Below are 18974 nucleotides of genomic sequence, written 5' to 3'. Positions count from 1 at the left end.
CAGGGCCTTTTTAAAAGCCGGTTTACTGCTAGCAACTGGAAGCGTGGCACTGCAAACCCCACAGCTTTGTGCGAGTCAGCACAAGCTGCTGCCCACATTAACGCAGGATGCCTTCGAGCACTGATGCTCCAATGAAACAGGGTTAAAAATCCTAGTGCTACTACCAGTTCCTGAAAGAGGGACAATAATTATGCAGCACCAAATCCATTTCACTGGATCTATGTTTTCACCAAAGGCACATTCTGCTGCTGTTGCCACTAAGAGCAAGTCCATCTCATTAAGGTCGAGCCTTCAGGGTGGAGCATGTTGTGGGGAAAAGAAGAAAAGATTATGTGAAACTTTGGAGCTGCACTTGGTGAAGAACAGCTGCAGCAGTCAGGATCCCATATATGTTACAATGAGAATTATGTTTCTCTCCCACCCTCCCTGAAGTATTTAATTCAGGGCAGAAGGGGTAGCTGCATTCACCTTTGAGCTCCTGCGTCACAAGCGACCATATTCATTCAGCTTCCCTATTTAACTAAATGGAGTTCACACATGCTACAGTATAAAGTTACCTTGTGCCATTTGAAAGCAGTCCAATCAATGCTATACATAGAGAGTAGCATTTGAATCAGCCTTAAGTTAATTCTTAGTAGTTGAAACTGTGACAGCATGCTGACCCTTTCAAGTCAACTGGGAGCAGGCAATCTTTGCAGAAGATCCTCAGGCCTTTAATCAGATTCTCAGTGGGTTTTAAAGAGATACTACAGCATCAGTTTGTAAACATCTCTCCAGTGAAATAAAGATTACTTCTGACCTAGCCAATTACTCAGTCCCAGAAGATATATCCCACAGTTATAATGGAATGAACCATAGGGAAAGAAAATATATTTTAGGTAGGGGGTGGCAAACCCAAATCCTGACTTAGGATGCAGACAGCACTGTATCCCATGGAAAGATCAGGTATAGAGAGAAATGCTATATATATATATTATATATATATGTATGTATGTGTGTGTGTGTGTGTGTGTGTGTGTGTGTGTATACATAGGTATACGTATATATATACACAGGTAGATATATATAATCTATTAAATCATCTAGTCCTTTCTCCTGCCAGGGCAGGATTGCTCTCTTGAGCACAGGGCCCTACTAAGATGAGTGCAAATTATCAGCTGAAGCTCTTCCTGAAAAGCAGGTGTGATGGGGAAAGACAAAACCATTATTTTGAGGAGACCCACAATATCATACTGGTTTGCCACATCACAGAGAATCTGGGGAGAGATGTCAGCTCCTGGTAGCATGGATATATTGTAATTCAACTATGGAAAGAGAAAGAAAATGCTGCAGAAAGAAAGCAGAGGACTTATGCTCAGCCCTGAGACTGTCAGAGACATTAAACAGTCTCTTGTTGCATTACTTTAAAACTGCATTTTAGCATTTGGAGCCATTGCACTCTATTGTGGAGGGTTATAATTACTGACTTTAAAAAAAAAAATCAAGTTATTTATTCTGGAAATATTTCAGACTAATATATAACAGACATCACCCAATGGGCCATAAAGACTCCAAGGGCCATTACAGTCTCACAGGTCAAAACCTATTTGAAGGCTTTAAAGTTGTGTCAAACCGACAGCACAGGCAACACCTGCACAGCAACATGCATGCAGAAAAGCCAGGGGAGATTTCAGGGAACAGCAGCTGCTTATACATTTTGACACTCAGACCAAACCAAATCAGGCCAATAGAAGCTCAAAGCCTGCAGACATGGCTTCTGCCATTCCTACCCCAGGAGTTCACCTGCAAACTTGTGCTTTAACATGTCTTTTGGGTTTTTTTGTTATTTTTAAAAAAAGGGAGCATCCAGGAAGTGAAACATACCATCCTTTCCATGCTTCCTCATTGGGGCCCCCTTTTTATCTTGCTTTCACAGAGAACTAAAAATCCTAGCCAAATGACAGGTTTATAAAATTTTAATAGGAAAGAAAAAGGTATGCTTGGGCAGGATCTTACATTCAATTTTCACCATAAGTGAATGTTCACGAAAATATGGGTGTTACATGGAAACACTGACGGAGCTTCACACAGTGTGACAAACCTCTCCGCACAGAGTCCAGGCTGAGGAGGACTAGTGAGTCCCACCTTCTGAGCTGTGGATGGCCGCACCGATCTCTAACCCAAGCCACTCACCTTCTTTCCCCAATACTCCCTGGGGCAGGCTGATCTAGAAGCCAACCCTTTTGAGGCCCAGAAACTTTCAGATTTTTAGCCTAGATATATTCTTAGTCACTTAAAACCACTTGTTCTACCAACAAGATGATCTTCCTGCATAAAAAGCCTGTTTTCCTTCTTTCCCCATGTTTCCCCTCCCAGCGTTCTCCTACGGGGCAGGATAATCAGCCTGCATTTTGCAAGGTAGCTGAGCTCAAGCATGGGCCCCTCCGTCTCCTTGAGCATCCTCTCTGCCCCTATTTCCACCCAGACTCTCCATGCTGGGGAATGGGTGATCTGTGGTTTACTCACAGTAGGCAAGGTCCTCTCAGTGCATTGCTCAAGCACTCACCATCATCGTTTTTACAAGTTTCTTGTTCAGTCCATTCCAGGATTGCATTTGCCATTTTCCCAGCTCCATCACATTAGTATCTCAGTCCTTTTGGGGTCAACCACCACCAGCCTCCCCCTCTTCCTCTGCCACTTCCAGGTGACAGTAACGCCGGCTTACGGCTGGTCCCGCGAGGCGCAGAGATCAGCCAGGGCGCCTGCGCCTATTCACTCCCACTGGTGAATTTCTCCCCGGGCTGAAACTAAAGGGCAACAAAACCAGACCTCAGGCCCACTCTCATCGGTTACTTGTACCGCAAACCCCCTCAGCAGCATTTTCGTGAGAACAGGAAATTTGCACTCAGTGCTCACAGAGGAGATTTCCCACCCTCTCGACTGAAAGGTGAACTTAACCACTTCTGTTTTAAAGCAGAATTCATGGCTTTGCTGTCAGGTTCTAAACTACCACTTCTGAAAGCAGTGATGCTGAGGTTCGTTTCCTCTTGTCTCCCAGGCTTGGAATAGACCCATTATTTCTCATTCAGGAAAAAGAAGCAAATGCCACAAGGAACAGTCACCTCCTGTTTAGGTGATCACTGCTTAAAGAAACAGCGAGCCAAGAGCAGTTCTCCAGAGCCGAGGTACAGAGACCCTGTACGGTGCTATAACAGGTTGCTACTTTTTGTCAATCATTACATACGTACATAGACGTCTACAAATCAAAGTTTTGCTTTCAAAAAATTGGAAGCTTCTTAACTGATGAAGGAAGAGAGGTGACCAGCACCTGCATGAGGGACAAAACCAACGACTCTCCTAGTTGCCACGGAGCCCTAAGGGAGCCAGCAGCTAGCTCGTTCTTCAACTCCTGCTAATACCTTAAGAATTTAATTGTCATTCTCTTTAGTATACACACACAAGGCAAATCAAAGAAAAAAAAGAAGAAGAAATAGCATGCCAGATGGAAGCACCAAATATTAAAACGTCAGAGGTTTAAGCTCTGTGTTGGTTTAGTCATAAGTTACCAACAACCACTGATGACAGACATAAAGCTTTCCTTAAATTATTAAGCATAAAACAGCAGACTGTAATATTTTGCTAAACCAAAGTACAGACACAGACAAAGATGTCATTTCAATATTTGAAACCAGCAAGTTTAATTTAAAATAAGAGCAAACCAATAAGCTCAGAAAATAGCAATGTGTGAGAGGAAAATTACACTGCTAGAGAAAAAAGTGGAAGGACTTAAGAAATTTATAAAAGTAATCTCCAAGTGGAAATTAGAAATCAACCCCTAGAAACAGAATAACACAAAAGAAATATTACTGTCCACTTTCTAAATCAATATAACACTGCTACACGACAGAATTACCATGGTAACTCAAGTAAAAAGAATAAAGCAATTCTTATTATTTCAAAATAAAATCACAGCCTGAAGCCCAGCTTTTATTACAACTGCTGATAGATCGCTGGCTTGTATTTATCTGAAATATTGCTTTTCAATCAGCTATTTTATGAATGTACAAATTTCACTGAGCAGCTCACTTAGACTGAATGCTTAAAAACCCCTAAAAAGACTAGTCAATGAATCGATTATACATATGCATACTTTTTTTTAAGGGAGTATTATTATATATATATTTTTACTTTATCCAAATTAAAGAGAGATAAGGCAATGAGAGAGAATAAGTTAAAACCCTGTTTAGTCTGACTGCTCTAAATTTCAACTTAGATTCCCTGGAAAAAAAACAATACTATGAAAGAACAAAGAGGCATAACAGCCTACCCTAAATATCCCAGCCAGCGCACAAGGACGGGCAATGTGTGCGCATGGGGGTGCGCACAAACACACACAGAAGAGGAGACACATCTGTTCTCTCGTGATCAAAGCAAAAGAGAAAACACTGCCTAAATACAAAGTTACTCAAGGACGTTTTGACTTGCCCTGCTGGGTACTTTAGACATTTAAAGCATTGTTTGTACAGCTTGGAAGCGGCATCAAGCACAGGATACTTGTCACATTGAAGCTGCTCTGAAGGCAGAGCTCAGTCAAGTTCCTGCACGCCTCCAGCGCTGGTGCCACCTTTCAAACACATTAGTGCAAGGAGAAAGCCAGCAGGTTGCCTTCTGCTCCCTCCCCCTCCGACGTTCAAAAGAGCATCGATCAGGAACTGAAAGCAAGTCCTCTTAAAAACAACACTGCTGCTCCTCCTCTCCCCACTGCCCCTCAGTCCCTCCTTCCTCCCCCAGTAGTCAAACCCGCATACCAGACTGGCCGAATACACACAGACATTAACTACGTATGGGATAGGGCTGGGTGCGACCTCGGAGCAATCATACCGAGAACCAAACTGCTAGCTGGAGAAAAAGTTAAGGCACAATCYACCGAAAAAGGGATGCTAAGGAAGCCCCTGCAGAACATCATAGCATTTTACAGCATGGTCTTGCCTCATTCTTCCGTTGCATGCACGCACGTATGAGAGGGGAACACGACTGACACTTATAACCACTGCAGGAATCAGAGGGGAATGTCACTGACGCTTATAATCATGGCAGGAAGCAGCTAGTGAAGGTTTTTCCTCTTTTGGTATCAAGGATTTGCAATTACTTGGGTTGACACCCAAGGACTTAAAATATATATATATATATATATATATATAAAAATATATATAATAATAGCCTATTGAGGGGGGATCGACACAACCAGCACTGGCCCATCACGAGTCAAGGAAAGCAACTATTACAATAGCATTCTTTCCTTCCTAGGAGCTACAGAAATGATTTTTCTCTTTTTCATGGAGCTCTGACCTTCTAACCCGATGTGGGGTCTCAGTGAAGGGGAAGAACGGGGGATGGAGTGAGGGCCCAAAGCTGCGCGCTACATCAAGAGATGCCATTTCGGATGCCGCCACCCTCTTCCGCTGGGCAGGGCAGCAAGGGCTGTGCGGAGAGAAAGCGGAGCTGAACAAACCTGGGACAACTCGCACAGAAATCCATCCACTCCTTGGGGCTTTGGGCACACCACCACAGATACCCAGGCCTTCGCTCCAGATGATGCTAACTTGGGGAGCACAAGAATTACTTAATACTGGTAAGATGCTTTGAGGATTAAAAGCAGCAGCGTCGTGCCAAGTATAATAGCTGGAAGTAAAGACAAATGCTGAAATAAGAGCAATAAGCCACCTGCCAGCTGTCTTTTATATTAAAAAATTTCAGTGTTCTTAGAGCCACTTAATTTCCCATCTTGCTCAAAGTCCAGAGAACTTTGTGGGTTGCTGGTTGCACCATACAGCAGTGATGTTGCTCATCATTTTTAAAACAGGTTTAGAAACTGTGATCATACTCAGCTCAATCCAAAAGTATGCACCATCTTTCAGTGTAATGTGGTCCTTTGCAGTCTACTGTAAATGGGTTTTAAAAGCAATGGTGAAAACAATGTGAGCTTAATCTGAACATGCACCACAGAGAGGTCACACACTCAAATATCCTGTTTTATGTGATATCTGGTCATATTTTAAAACACTCTTTCCAGAGACTTCAAGTCAGCTTAGGTCACAAACAATCATATACAGATTAGAAAAAGGAAAGAGCTGGGGGGAGGAAAGGGAGTCTTGTCTGACACGCTGAAATAGGACACTCTAAATTGCACTTAGTATTTCTTTAAAAGAAAAAATGGCTAAAGTATTAAGCTTCAGAGAAACAGAACCAGTAAATACAGGGGTGGTTAAAGAGTTTTTATTCAAATAAAGTCTTGCCCCAAGAGATGGAAGGAGAATCTTGAAATATGGAGATATGAATTTACATGTGCTAAAAGCATCAGTGTGACACTTTTTTGGGGGGAAGAAAAAAGGGAGGGGGAAAATACCTTCGTTGCTATACATGACAAAACAGCAACTGAATGTTTGCTTTGATCCCAGCGCATAAAGGGTGAAGCTTTTAGGCAAGGAGCGGCAGGTGATCTCAGCTCTTCTGCAAGTCCTAATGCTCCTAAAAGCCACTCTTCCAGTTTCTGTAATTGGGCATCAGTAGTTAATGTAGTATTGACTGCATTACATGCTCCTGTGCATCCTCTCACTAATGCCAATTGCATCACCTTGTACATTTACCATATTGCTTAGCCAATAGCTGTTAAAAGCAATCCAAATCATGAATCATATAGGAAACTTTTAGCAAGACACGACATCCAAAGGAGACAATTTACAGTTGAGTTAATCTGGGTACATTAGCGAGACATGGATTCAGGAAGACAGACCAATTTATGTTACTTTAGTTTTACCCTTTATTGCTTTGTATAGGCAAATGAATGGAAGGGCATGGAGTAAAAACAGATATGAAGGAGTCCTTTTCAAAACAGATCTCCATTCTGTGCAGACAGGTCAAAGGGTTTGAGACTGATGCTTGGTTCAGGCTTTCATAACCATAACAGGGTACTTACAGAAATCATTTTCCACAGAGGAGTATGAAGATAAATATATAATGGATTCTGAATAATGTTCAAACTCCCCCTCCCCCCCCCACGCACTACAAGTACATTAGGCAGAAACCAAGTTGCTCAAGATTATCTAAGGGCCAGCCTAGCCATGAGGCAGTTGGCACCCAGCGTGCCCCAAAGAGGCTTGCACGCCAGGCCCAGGCGCAAGGCTCTCCAGGTCAAGTTGGTCCTCCACCAGCAGACAGCTGTGTGTGTCCCTTGTCAGTATACCGAAAGTAAGACCTTCCCCTATAACGCAACTTGAAGGGACTGTATCCTTTTGAAACGTATACCCATTTCTCTGGAGCAGAAGGAAATGATACAAGCATTAAAGAGATAGTGGTTAATGTGCATCAGCTGCAAGGTAGAGCCAACCAGGATACAAATTGGTAGCAAGTCCCCTCTGAAAAAGTGCATTTTACAGAACAATTTCACACTGGATGCTTGACCAAAAGATGCATAGCAAATTGACATAGCACCTTTCTGCCTTTCTGACCAAGCTCACTAGCGCCAGAAAAATAGGAGAAAAAAAAAAAAAAAAAAGACAACAGTTAGGAAGTGTGCTGCTGCATTCTCTCATATGAGTAGCGAGTAATTTGCAATATTTTTGGACAGGGAGAGAAGGGGAAAGAAAAACTGAGGAAAGGAAAAGGAAATTTAGGGGAAGCAAACACATGCCAGCCAAAAACATTTTTGCAAAAGGAAAACTGAACTGCATGCTTAAATACTGGAAACTGCTGTTCTACGTCTCGTTTAAAAAAGATCATGATTCCCCTTTGAAAAGCTTCCAGAAGTCCCTTCGAAAGAGTTGCACATACAGGGAAAATGCCAAAACAAAACATTTTCACTAGCTGATCAATTTAAACAGCTGTGGTAAAGCTGCAGCCACTGGCACCATCATTAACAATTTAAAGCATGGCTGCTTTTGTCTTCCTTCCCAGTTACATTCTCATTATGCCTTTTTATTTATTAGAAACACAGTCCTCCAGAATACATTTCTATATCTCAGATCCATAATAAACTGAGTAGGAATGTCCCTGGCTTTGACTCAAATGGATGTTTACATTGGCGAGAGGGTTAATTGTTTAATTCTGGTCCAAGTTCTCTGCAGTTCAGTCATGAATATGCAACAATTTCCCACTTTTTCTTTAAGAAGAACTGTTGGAATCAATACTTGGGGGGGGGGGGGAATCAAATATTACTTTCACTTCCCAAACCACCTTTTCCGAGTTTGATTAGCATGTAAAGAACTCTGAACACTGCAGTAAAGAATTCAGGAATGTTCAATGCAACTAAAAAAAATCCTCTAAATTTGCACAACAGCATCCATTATCTGTTTTGACGTGCAATGTATGAAGAAACTAGTTTGCAAAAACATTCACTGGAAAGGAGAGTCGAGCATCTGCTTGCACAGATAGTCCCCAACATCAGGCTTGAAAACTTAGGCTGGGGAATCATCCTGTCGGAGAACAGAGAACACACACGCACACACACACTTAAAAAACAGTAGCTGCATGCAGTGAATTGTTTTCAGACCATCTATAGGCTTAATTATGTTAATCTAACAGTGAACAAGTTTCATTTTAAGTCGCCCTTCCTCCACCCCCAAGCCTTCAGTGAATAGGAGCTACATTCAGTGAATAAATCATTCCCTGGCAACAGTTACACACATTACTGAAGTCGGGGGCAGTGATTTCTATACCGTTTAAAACAATGTCTATGTATTCTAAATGATGACAGTTCTGTCCAATTTAAAAAACATATAGACCCATTAGAATTTTACAGTTCAGCATTTAGCAGCATCAGCAGTGCCTTTTTTATTTTTACACTGCAACACCTAATACTTCATACCATTATTCTGATTTTGGATTGATTTCAAGTAAAATACCTTATTTGCCATAAACTTTCATATTCTCTACCTAAGTAAGACTCCTTACAGATGCAATCAGTCATAATGCTAAAAGAATAGTTTGCCTTTAGCAGAAATGCAATAGCTCATGCTAATGAAAGCATAACAAAACTTTGAGCAGCAAACACGTATTTACAAATAGAGTAAAATTGTCTCTAAACACGAAGCTTGAAAACCTTAAAAAAAAAGCCTCCAAATGAAATCAATTAATCCTCCAACCATGATAAATTTCTTAACCATTTAAGAAAAGTATTTCAGACTCTGCTGTGACCCTTTATCACCAGGCCTAATGGATTACTTTATTAATAATGCACTGCTTTTAAAAGGAATTTTTCTGAAGATTCTACCATAAAAGGGTATTTTCAGAATGGCTATGACAAACAGACTGACATGTTCATGTTGTATTTGTTAAAGATCATAAAACTTAATGCTAACTCCAAAGAAGAGAAATTAAGTTCTGCTGCCAGGGTATCAAGTAGCCTTTCTACTGTATTTAAACTAAAGCAAACGAATTTCCAAGAAACAGCTGTTTCTGCCATATGACCCAAGCTGAGAAACGTTTACCAACTGTTTTAATACTTATTATGTCAACCAGACAACTAGCACATCTCACCAGCATCTGGGACCTAAGAACAATGACACCCTATAAAGATGTCTACCCAGATCTTTCGGCTCCCTGATCAGAGCAGACACTAAGAAGAACTTGATTGCCTGGCAAGAATACCCCTACCTGTACAAAGTAGCTTGCTAACTCCTTCCAGCCATCTTCTTCCCACAGGATGAGTAACTAGATTTTATTCAATGGAGCTCTGATAACCTGGATCTCTTAACTACAGCATTTTTCATTTCTCCAAAAGGTTTAGGCAATTACTTTATTACCAGTTTCTTGCAGGCGTCTCATGCCTTGGTACCTGCCAATTCTGAGAGCAAGAGGTACCTTTAGGAAGACCACCATTAGTTCTACATTTGATCAAGTTTGGAGAAACATTCAAAAAAAATTTTTTTGATCCTTTTTTGCAGCCAAGTCTTGTGTGGTTTATTCTGCTGCCGAGTGTGCTCTGGTCTTACTCAGATTCCTGCTTCACAACCTTCTGTTGCCTCTTCATAAATACATTAATCCATTGCTGTGCATTTGAGTCACAAAAGGACACAGTATCGTGACCTGAAGCCAGACCAAACCTCTGAAATTACACTGCGACTGTGTCAAGATGGAGCCCTCAGCAAACCAACAGGTAACCCAACTAAATAGGGAAACGCATGCTTTTCAGTGACCTGAATCAAGCCTTCTTTGAACAAGCTGGCGTTTGGGAAGATGTGCAGTGTTTCTCTATAAAGGGGAAGCCAGACGGTGACGGACCACACAGAAGGTTCTAGGTAGAAGGGGAGGGGAAGGAAAAAGAAGAGGAGGCAGCTTCAGGAGTATTAGGCAACAGAACAATTAAATTCCTTGCCACACGAGAAGAAAGCCCTGTCATTTCCCCTCCTCTCTCCTCGCATGATTCTTCAGTAGCTATACCTGAGTAACATACCTTAAAAAGAAAACAAAAGATATCAGTAGCACAAAGGACAGCTCTTCTTCCTATATGGCATGAGTTTGTATTAGGTGTGTGTGCAATCCATACTTGCCTTATTTTTATGTGTATAAAAATTTTGCTAACAGAAGCAGCTCATTAAGACTTAATCTTGCTGGAGACAGATCTCTCCATATTCATCTATCTATAGATATCCATATATATGGCAGCAGACACACTCACTTATTAAGCCAATCCACAGCCCTACTCCCATGGCTAGAGTGCGGTGGCACCATTCTCTCAATAGAGTTTGTGGCCTGCCATTATACAATCAATTTTACTGCTTTTCTAAATCCAAATGCTGCTTTTCTCTCCTTCTGTGCAGGGTAAGATGGGCTCTTACACAACAGGGAACCCAACTGCTGCTACTAATCCAGTTTCAAATTACCTAATATTCATTGCCCTAAATACCTCCCATCAACCCAAGAGCCATTCCTCCACCCCAACACACACACAACCACTGAGTATCTGCATTTTTCATTACTCTTTAGAAACTATGGATTTTTTTTTTAAATAAACACCAAGGTTTGCATACAGGTACCTGTTAACAGAGTCCTCCCATATACTGTCCACTTGACCTATTCTTGCTATATATTTAGAGTTCTGCTTTTAAAACACACAGAATCCATAGTCTTGGGTGCTACTGTCTGTGCAACACTGGGATGAATACACGTGGTCAGTGTTTCTGGAAGTGCACATACATTCAACAATTTGGTTCAAGGATACCATCTGTAGTTAACACAATACAAGTTAGCTAAAAGGAAACYCCCCCCCCCCCCAACACACACAACAGAGAGCCATGATTTCTATTAGCGCGTTTCATACCATACATGCTGATTACTAGGCTGCGCTTCATTGTTAGTGGAGATTACAGCTGGGATAAGCTGCAGCTTTTTCCTAATTGCTATTATGATGACTGAATTTTTGTTTTGTGTCAAGCATTATTCACACATTATACTCAAAAATTTGATCCCTCCATGATGCATTATTGATTCCATGCAGGCAAACACACTGCCTCCAACGGGAAGAATTCATTTGGGCTATTGTACTTGATTTGCATTGCTCCCTCATAGCAGAACAGAGTTCTGCAGGGAAGCACAATCTGAAAAGGAAGATTTAACAAAATACCGAAAAAAGCTGCTGTCTTTTAAAAGAGATGAGTTCTAAGAGAGGAAAAAACAAAAACCTAGCACACCACGTGTGGTCCAGTAAGAAATAAGGTCAGACAGTCAAATTCATCTTAATCGGGGAAAGGTTACAAGAATAGCCTTATGCCTCTAATAAAGTAAACTAGCTAGCTTCAACTTATACTGCCAAAGAAAACAACTGAACACCTCTGAGAGTGACACTGCTTCAAAGCCTTTGAAACCCTGTTAGCTTCATTTGTTTTCCCAGCATAAGCAATACTCAGCCACTTAGTATGTCTTTTATCCACAGTCCAGTCAACTGCAAAGCTGATCTAGAAGATGGGTAACAGATGCTTCAGTTTTTTGGGTTTTTTTTTCCTCTTAAGTTTTAGTATGTTAACAAAGAAACTTATGAGAGCTCAACAGAAATCAATATCAGGATTTTTTTTTTTTTTAACCTAAGAAAGATTATTTCACAGTTTTAGGATGCCAACTTAATTACTGCAGAATCAATTCATATATGCAAGACAACTTATACATGGGCACTGTGACACTGCATTTGTCTACTCTTAGTCAAGATTTAATTGAAACTGCATAAAAGAGGATGCCGACAACAAGAAATTTCTGTTTGTTCTCATATTTTAAAGTAAAGGTGTACAATCTCTGTGAAAAGTCCATTCACATTTTGTCATTTTCCCAAGTGCATCAAATCAGAATGYGACAAAACGTTCAGATTTCTTCACRAAAATTAGGCTTAAATTCTATGCACATGAATACACCAGATTGATCATTTCCAAAAAAAGAAAACAAACCTACCATGAGATAAAAGATCTAAAATACTTATTTGGGAAGTGGGGAGGGGAGGCAGAGAAGAGAAACTTCCGTACAAAACCTCCTGGTTAGAGATAAGCAAGCATTCATTATTTTAAATAGTCAAGCATGCTTTTCTAATTATTCCCCTGGTATAGCATTAATTCTGCATAAAACTGTAAAATACCAGAAGACAGATATGGGACAAGGGGGAAAAAAAAAAATCATACTGTCCCAACTTGTTGGCACAGCTCAGCTTTCAATACTACTAACAATACATGATTAGCACCAATTTGACAAACAAAAACAAGTGACTTTGAATTACAAGTTATTTTTCTCATAAATATTTTAAAAAGCAATGCATACATTCAAGTAAAATCAATGCTGCTACTGAAATGTTCAACTTCCAGTTTCTCCAGGCTCTTTGGATCCCTGTGAAAAGCTGTCTTCTGTCTACAGCTTTGAAAATATTCAGCAATTTCTTCTACTTCCAAATGACAACTGCCTATCACTAACTTTTTTTTTTTACTGTGATAATATGTGAAGAGATTTCAAAACAAACAAAATAAAACAAAAAAAAAMCAAAATGCAGAATCCAATAACATACACATTATGCAGCACATGAAGATGCCCATTTATAAAGTGAAAGGAAACAGTGACATAATAGCTGTAACTAGGTGTTAGAAGTTAAGATGTAGTTCTTGCTTTCAATACACAGAACACCTCCAAGGCGGAGGTCTTCGGTAACAGAGGCAGGACCACAGATGAAGTCTACCTGGAAGGCTGCTACAGAAACGTCTTACTCTGCCTCAAGTTTCAATCTTTGCTTTCAGGGTACAAGCTAGGAGGAAAGTCCTGAATGAGCCACAAAGCAGCCTTAGAAAAAAATCTTAAAAAAAAGTTGTAATTAGACTTACCACATCCCTCCTAGAAACTACTGGCGACTGAGCAATTAAGTTGCACGCCCTGGTACGCAATGGGCAAAAGAAGGCATCAGGTCACTCTAACAACTAGCTAGCACTGCCTAGTCATGAAATATTTTTTTACATCAATACACATCCCTTAGTCATCCTTGATAAGAACTAGTCAGCTTTAAAAAACAAGTATAAGTGAAGCCCCAAAATAAGTCAAGTTCTCCTTCAGCTTCATTCATTAAATTACCTCCCAAATGAACCTCCATTTCTGCCATTTAGAGAGGGGAGTAAATTCTTAGAATAAGCCAATGCTTTTTTGCCAAAGTAGCTTATTAGCTTATTGTCATTATGTTTATAGCTATGAAGAAAATCTGCGAGAAATGGATGTTAAAAATGTACATTAAAGAGACGCAGATGACATACAAAGGGAAGGAAAAAATCTCAAAATTAGATTTACAATAAAAGCTATTATAATAAACAGGCTAAAATGGATATATTAGAGTAACTTGTAGGAAGAAAAATGTAAATAGATTTTAAAAAACCGAATCAAGCTATTTCTGCTATGTCCTTCAGCAAACAGAGCCTGGGGTAAACCCTTCTCAATTGGTTCAATCATGCCAGAGGAGAGAGGAAAAAAAATAAAGAGCAAGCATGCTTTTATCAACACAAGGGAAAATATCAGAAGCTGAGGCAGAGCACTCCGATATGCACAACGCGCATCTGCTTCAGAACTATTTATTTACACGTTAGCAGCACAGAGAAGATACCGAGCACAGGCTTACACAATCTCAGCCCACYTACCGTCCTCCTTGTCCAGCACCATCATCTCAGCAATCAAGAAAAGTCCGGGAACAGATGCTTCTTCTCCAGCAGCCTCCGCTCAGGGGAGAAGAGAACAAGTCTCTGGGAACACAAATGAGCTACGGTACAGCTGATCGTCCTTTAGCAGCAAGTGAGCTCTAATTACCCAGTTGTCCAGCTTTTAACCTAGATTGCACTCAGTTAGAATTACACTCAGAAATGAAGCACTTTGCAGATACAAAAGCAGTCTCACCTACTTTTGTGCCTCAGAATTGCAAAGAACTAAAACTGCAATTTAGAAAGAAGGGGGATCAGAGCTGTTTCTTTGGTTCTCACCTTCTAAATGGCTCAATTTACACAGTATAATCTATTTTAATGTAATTGCATTTGATAGCTCATAACCCTGGCTGTTGCAACTACACAGCTTTCAGCCTTATAAAGTGTTTTCCCTTTGGATTTAAGCTGAATCTAAATCTAAAATTATATTCAGAGAGGGTAGAATACCTAAGCCTGACTACTGCTGCCTCTGTCTCTCAATTTGTGAGCTTTGCACACTTGCTATTGAATAAATGCACATATCTCCCAGGGACCCCTCTTATTCTCCTGTCAGGGTTTCACGGTGAATTTAAGCCTTTCCAGCTCAGCAGCACCACCTGCAGTACAGACTCGACATTTCATTTTAACACACACTGCCTATCTCAAGTGTATCAGGTATTAAGAACTTTGTCTCCTTTCATCATCGGTGACCAAGTCACAAAACAGTAGGAAAAAGCTGAGTAACAGAGCTTCACAGACTGCAATTTGAACCACTGATATTTTCTTTTTCTTTATGAATGCATTGCTCCAAAGCGTGGGCGTTCTTCTCGATCTGCTCACTTTAGATTGGAGATTTCATTTGAAACCAGACAGTAGCTTCTGACAGGTCCCAGACTTAAACTTCTCTGCGAAGGATTCTGAAGACCCAACCAGGTTACATTGACCCTTCGACGCTCAACTAGATGTCACTCATCTATTGTGACTTAAAACCTGATACTAAATTTTTATGCAAATATTTTGGTTTTTTTTGCACACGTACACACTCGTTTCAGAGAACACTAGCGAATATGGCTCTGTTTCACTCTGTTTTCACTAGGTCAATATTAAAATAAATTTAACAAACAGAACGCAGTACAGACCCTTGTAGGTTTGCTCCACTTGTTCAGAGATGCCATCAATACCGAAATATAAACAGACACATTTGAGGCCCAAGTCTTTTATCCTTCCCCACACGACTAACAATCCTTATTCAGACCAGTCAGCTGTTGTCTCCAACTGCATCCGTAAGGATTGCTGGATCAGGCGCCATGCTTCCAAGATCAACAGCACCATTTGTGTCATCTCTATCATTTAATCCAAGAAAACATTTCATTCCTATTTTAATGATACTTCTTCCTCCTCTTTACAACTGATACAACGGTGCTCTTTAAAAAAGCATGATAGTGGGCTCAAGTTATGTATCCTTAATACCTATTTTTAATTAGATTTCTTATCCTCAGCTGAAGTGGCTTTTCCTTCCCCCTTCATTTTGAATACTTAATCCTAACAGTCCTTGAACATATTTGATGTTAAATATATTGTTTTACATTGAACCATTTCATCCAGTACTTAGAACAACTACTGTTTCCTTGTGATACTAGTCTGCAAGGGCTGAATATGTATTTTAGGATAAGAGTGCAACCACCATAAATAATCGTTTATTTTAAGAAGTACAAGTTAAAAAGGAGAGGGCTTTATCCCAAAGATAATTAAGGTCTAATAGTTAAAAGCATCAGCGCAAAAACTACAGGCTTTTCTAAACTTGAAAGAGGCATTTTTTAATACCTCTAATATACTACTGGCCTCCATTAGAAAACAGTGAGCTCCCAGACCGTTTCCTCTGTCTGCATACTTTTCAATCCTATGCCTTCAAAAAAGGACAAACTTACGCCAAAATACATAGTACATTTAAAGTTGCACTATTTGGTAATTACGAGAACGGCATATTTTTTATAAAAATGAAGTTAGCCATTGTCTATTGCAGCTGACTTTTATGACACGGCTAACTAGCAGCCACAATGAGCTTGTAAAAAAATACGCAATATCGGATCAACGTACATTTTATTCTTTTATTGCTTAATCGTGTCCTACAATCTGCATTATTCCCTTTGCAAAAGGATATTTTAAAGTTCTTTATCTGCTTAATCATTTTACATACCAACAATAAAAAAAAAAGTTTTCTAACCCCCAACAGACTGTACAGCAATTAAAGGCAACTACAATTAACACAGTCTGTTGGAACTTATGATATCTGATGTCAGTTTACTTTTTTAAGCAGAAATCTGGTCTCTGCAATCAAAACATTTATATATTTGAGAAATATCTTAGCTCTCATTATCTTGAAATTTATAGTTGTGTTGCRCAGCTGCGTAGGTTGGCTTGCCCAGAGCAAATTCAGCAGAGATTTATGCATCGGAATCACCTAAAATGAAAGCCTAGAAGGAGTTTTTTTTCCCCACCTTTACCCCTCTCTATTTTCCCACCTCCCTCGTCTCAGCTCTTAACGTTTGTTTCAGGAAGATATGTGCGAAAGTCCCATTGCAAAGTGATATTTTCTAATACCAAGTCCTGCTGCATCAGTCAAGTTATATTATGTCACTTCAAACACGAAACGATGTTACTTCCCTGACATAACTTGACATGGTGCCACAACACATCAAGTCAAAAACATTATCACTGCTGTTACTTTTTAAGTCTGTCCCTTCATTCTCAGTTGTATCTGCAAAGACCAGAGAAAAGTGTTACGGCATCTCTATTACTTCTCTCAGCACCAAGGAGCGTGTTTGTGTGTTTGCCAAGGAAGCTTTTCACTCACAAAGCGGTATACTGATTATTAGACCTCATGAGCGATACTGGTGTCACACTGGGGCAAGCACGCACCCCTAAAGTGCTGTTAGGGCAAGTACCCAGAGGCTGGAAGAGCGGGAGCTGCCTCCGAGACCACAGGACAGCTTGACAAGTAGCTTTCGGGGATGCAAAAGAAAGGAGCAACCTCTACCTACAAGGTGGCAAGAGCCTTCCCCACGATGCACAGGACTGCTGGGGGAGAAAAACATTGCAGAAATCCTGCCTTCTGCACACAGGGATAACTGTGAGCACCCCTACTGCCGGGAGAGACATCAAAAAATGGGAAACAAACTGAAAGGCAAACATTCCTAAAATCAGGGGGAGAACTGGATATTATCCACAATGCTAGGATTTTCAGATAGTAGAAAACAGACTGGCCCCTGAAAAAGGAGCCATTTACAGCAATAAAACAGACCCATTTTTATTAACAAGCTCATTCAAGCTTGATTTCAAAAGGAATTAGTTTAGTTAGCAAAAGCTTCCATTTTAGTCCATTTGTAACCTATGCAGGTCCAGCATCCCCTTTTAACATTCACAGATGAGCAGGCAACTGGAACCTATTTGAATCAGGCAGAAAGAAATGCATAAAGGTAAAATAACCTCTTCATAAAAGAGTTTCTTCTCTCAGTCTCACCTCCTGTCCCCCATTTCTCCAGTGCACTTCTAAAAGTGAGTGTAATTTCTCCCTGAGCATAACTACTCCACCAAGAGCACAGAAGATTCCCAGACGTTACTTTGGTTTTGTTACTCTGATCTCCACGTTGCTCTCATCAGGGGTTTGTTTCCTACTTCACTTCTTTTTAAGTGCACCCCGCTCTAATTTCCTCTTTACCTCGGCCATCATCGCCATTATCCCCTTTCACGCGGCCGCTGCCGCGATCTCCTGGAAGGAGGCTGTTGAGAACCGTCTGGATAATCAGTGGTTCTGGTTTCATCTCCTTACACCACCGCCACACCAGCCCCGAGCTCCTTGTGTTTAATGAGTACGTCTGCAATACTTGAAAGAACCCAAACACCCCTATTAGGAAACCCTCTTCAGATCTCCCTTCTTCCTCGCAGCTCACCTGTGCCTCTCGCTTCTGCTCTGGAGGCAGCGTCCTGCTGTTCACCCGTCAATCAGATTTAAACAGATGTAGGTTGGCAGGCACCCTCTGACAAAGAGTTACCGGGATTAAGACATCACCCAGTTTATTATTATTATTATTAAAGGCTGTTAATGGGGAAGTTAAAAGCCTTTCCTCCCTCTAACAGTCAAGCAAAATCTGTACTGAGCCACTCCAGCTAGGGGACTCTTGCAACCACAGGTCACCCCCGAAAGTGCGGTCAGAGAGAAACACAAATCTTGGTCCGCATACGCATGCCAGTAAGGAATTAACCTTGCTTAATTCCTCTGACATTACTTAACCCTTTTACCTTTGTCTCAGGGGGTGAGAGATGAGAAAGGTCCTTCTACGGTTCTCTCTCTGACTAGTTAGATAAGTTCACTCCCTCTTCTCCAACACATGCACTTTTGACAGGAACATTATAGACCCCATTAATAACACTACGTCAGCTTACTTCAGAGGGCTTCAAGGAATCGGAAGGAAAAAAGAAAAAATGCAGGGCGAGGGAGAGGCAAGCTCGCCCTGAGCTCCCTCCCCACGCACTGCGCGGGCCAGCGCGCAGTCACCCCCAGCCGCAGCGCTCCGGCGCCCGCCGCGCCGCGCCGCCACCCCGCCGCTCTCCTCGTGCCCACCTGCCCGAAGCGGGAACTCCAAGATCGTAAGGAAGCGGGGGGAGGAGAGAGGGAAAGGCGGAGGGGGCAGGCACCTCCCGCTCGCCTCTTCAGCCTGGCCTTCACTTTCCCCAGTCAGAGGCACGTTTTATGGCAATTTACGCAGTCCCGCGAGGCGCCGGCGGCCGCAGCGGGAGCGCGGCGCTTCCCCGCGC

General features: G+C 41.2%; 1 protein-coding gene across 1 annotated transcript in view; it reads right to left on the bottom strand.

The window, feature by feature from the left end:
• Positions 1 to 14682, bottom strand: part of LMO1 (LIM domain only 1) — a 57115-nt gene extending 42433 nt beyond the window's left edge. The window contains exon 1 of the mRNA XM_026070639.1: positions 14124 to 14682. Within this exon, the coding sequence (XP_025926424.1) occupies positions 14124 to 14148 (25 nt within the window). The 5' untranslated portion in view covers positions 14149 to 14682. The remainder of the gene's footprint in view (positions 1 to 14123) is intronic.
• Between the last annotated feature and the right edge of the window lie 4292 nt (positions 14683 to 18974).

Source organism: Apteryx rowi, unplaced genomic scaffold (assembly GCF_003343035.1).
Source record: "Apteryx rowi isolate R43461 unplaced genomic scaffold, aptRow1 scaffold_107, whole genome shotgun sequence".
In the NCBI taxonomy this organism is placed as follows: domain Eukaryota; kingdom Metazoa; phylum Chordata; class Aves; order Apterygiformes; family Apterygidae; genus Apteryx; species Apteryx rowi.
This window is presented reverse-complemented; position numbering and strand designations above follow the sequence as displayed.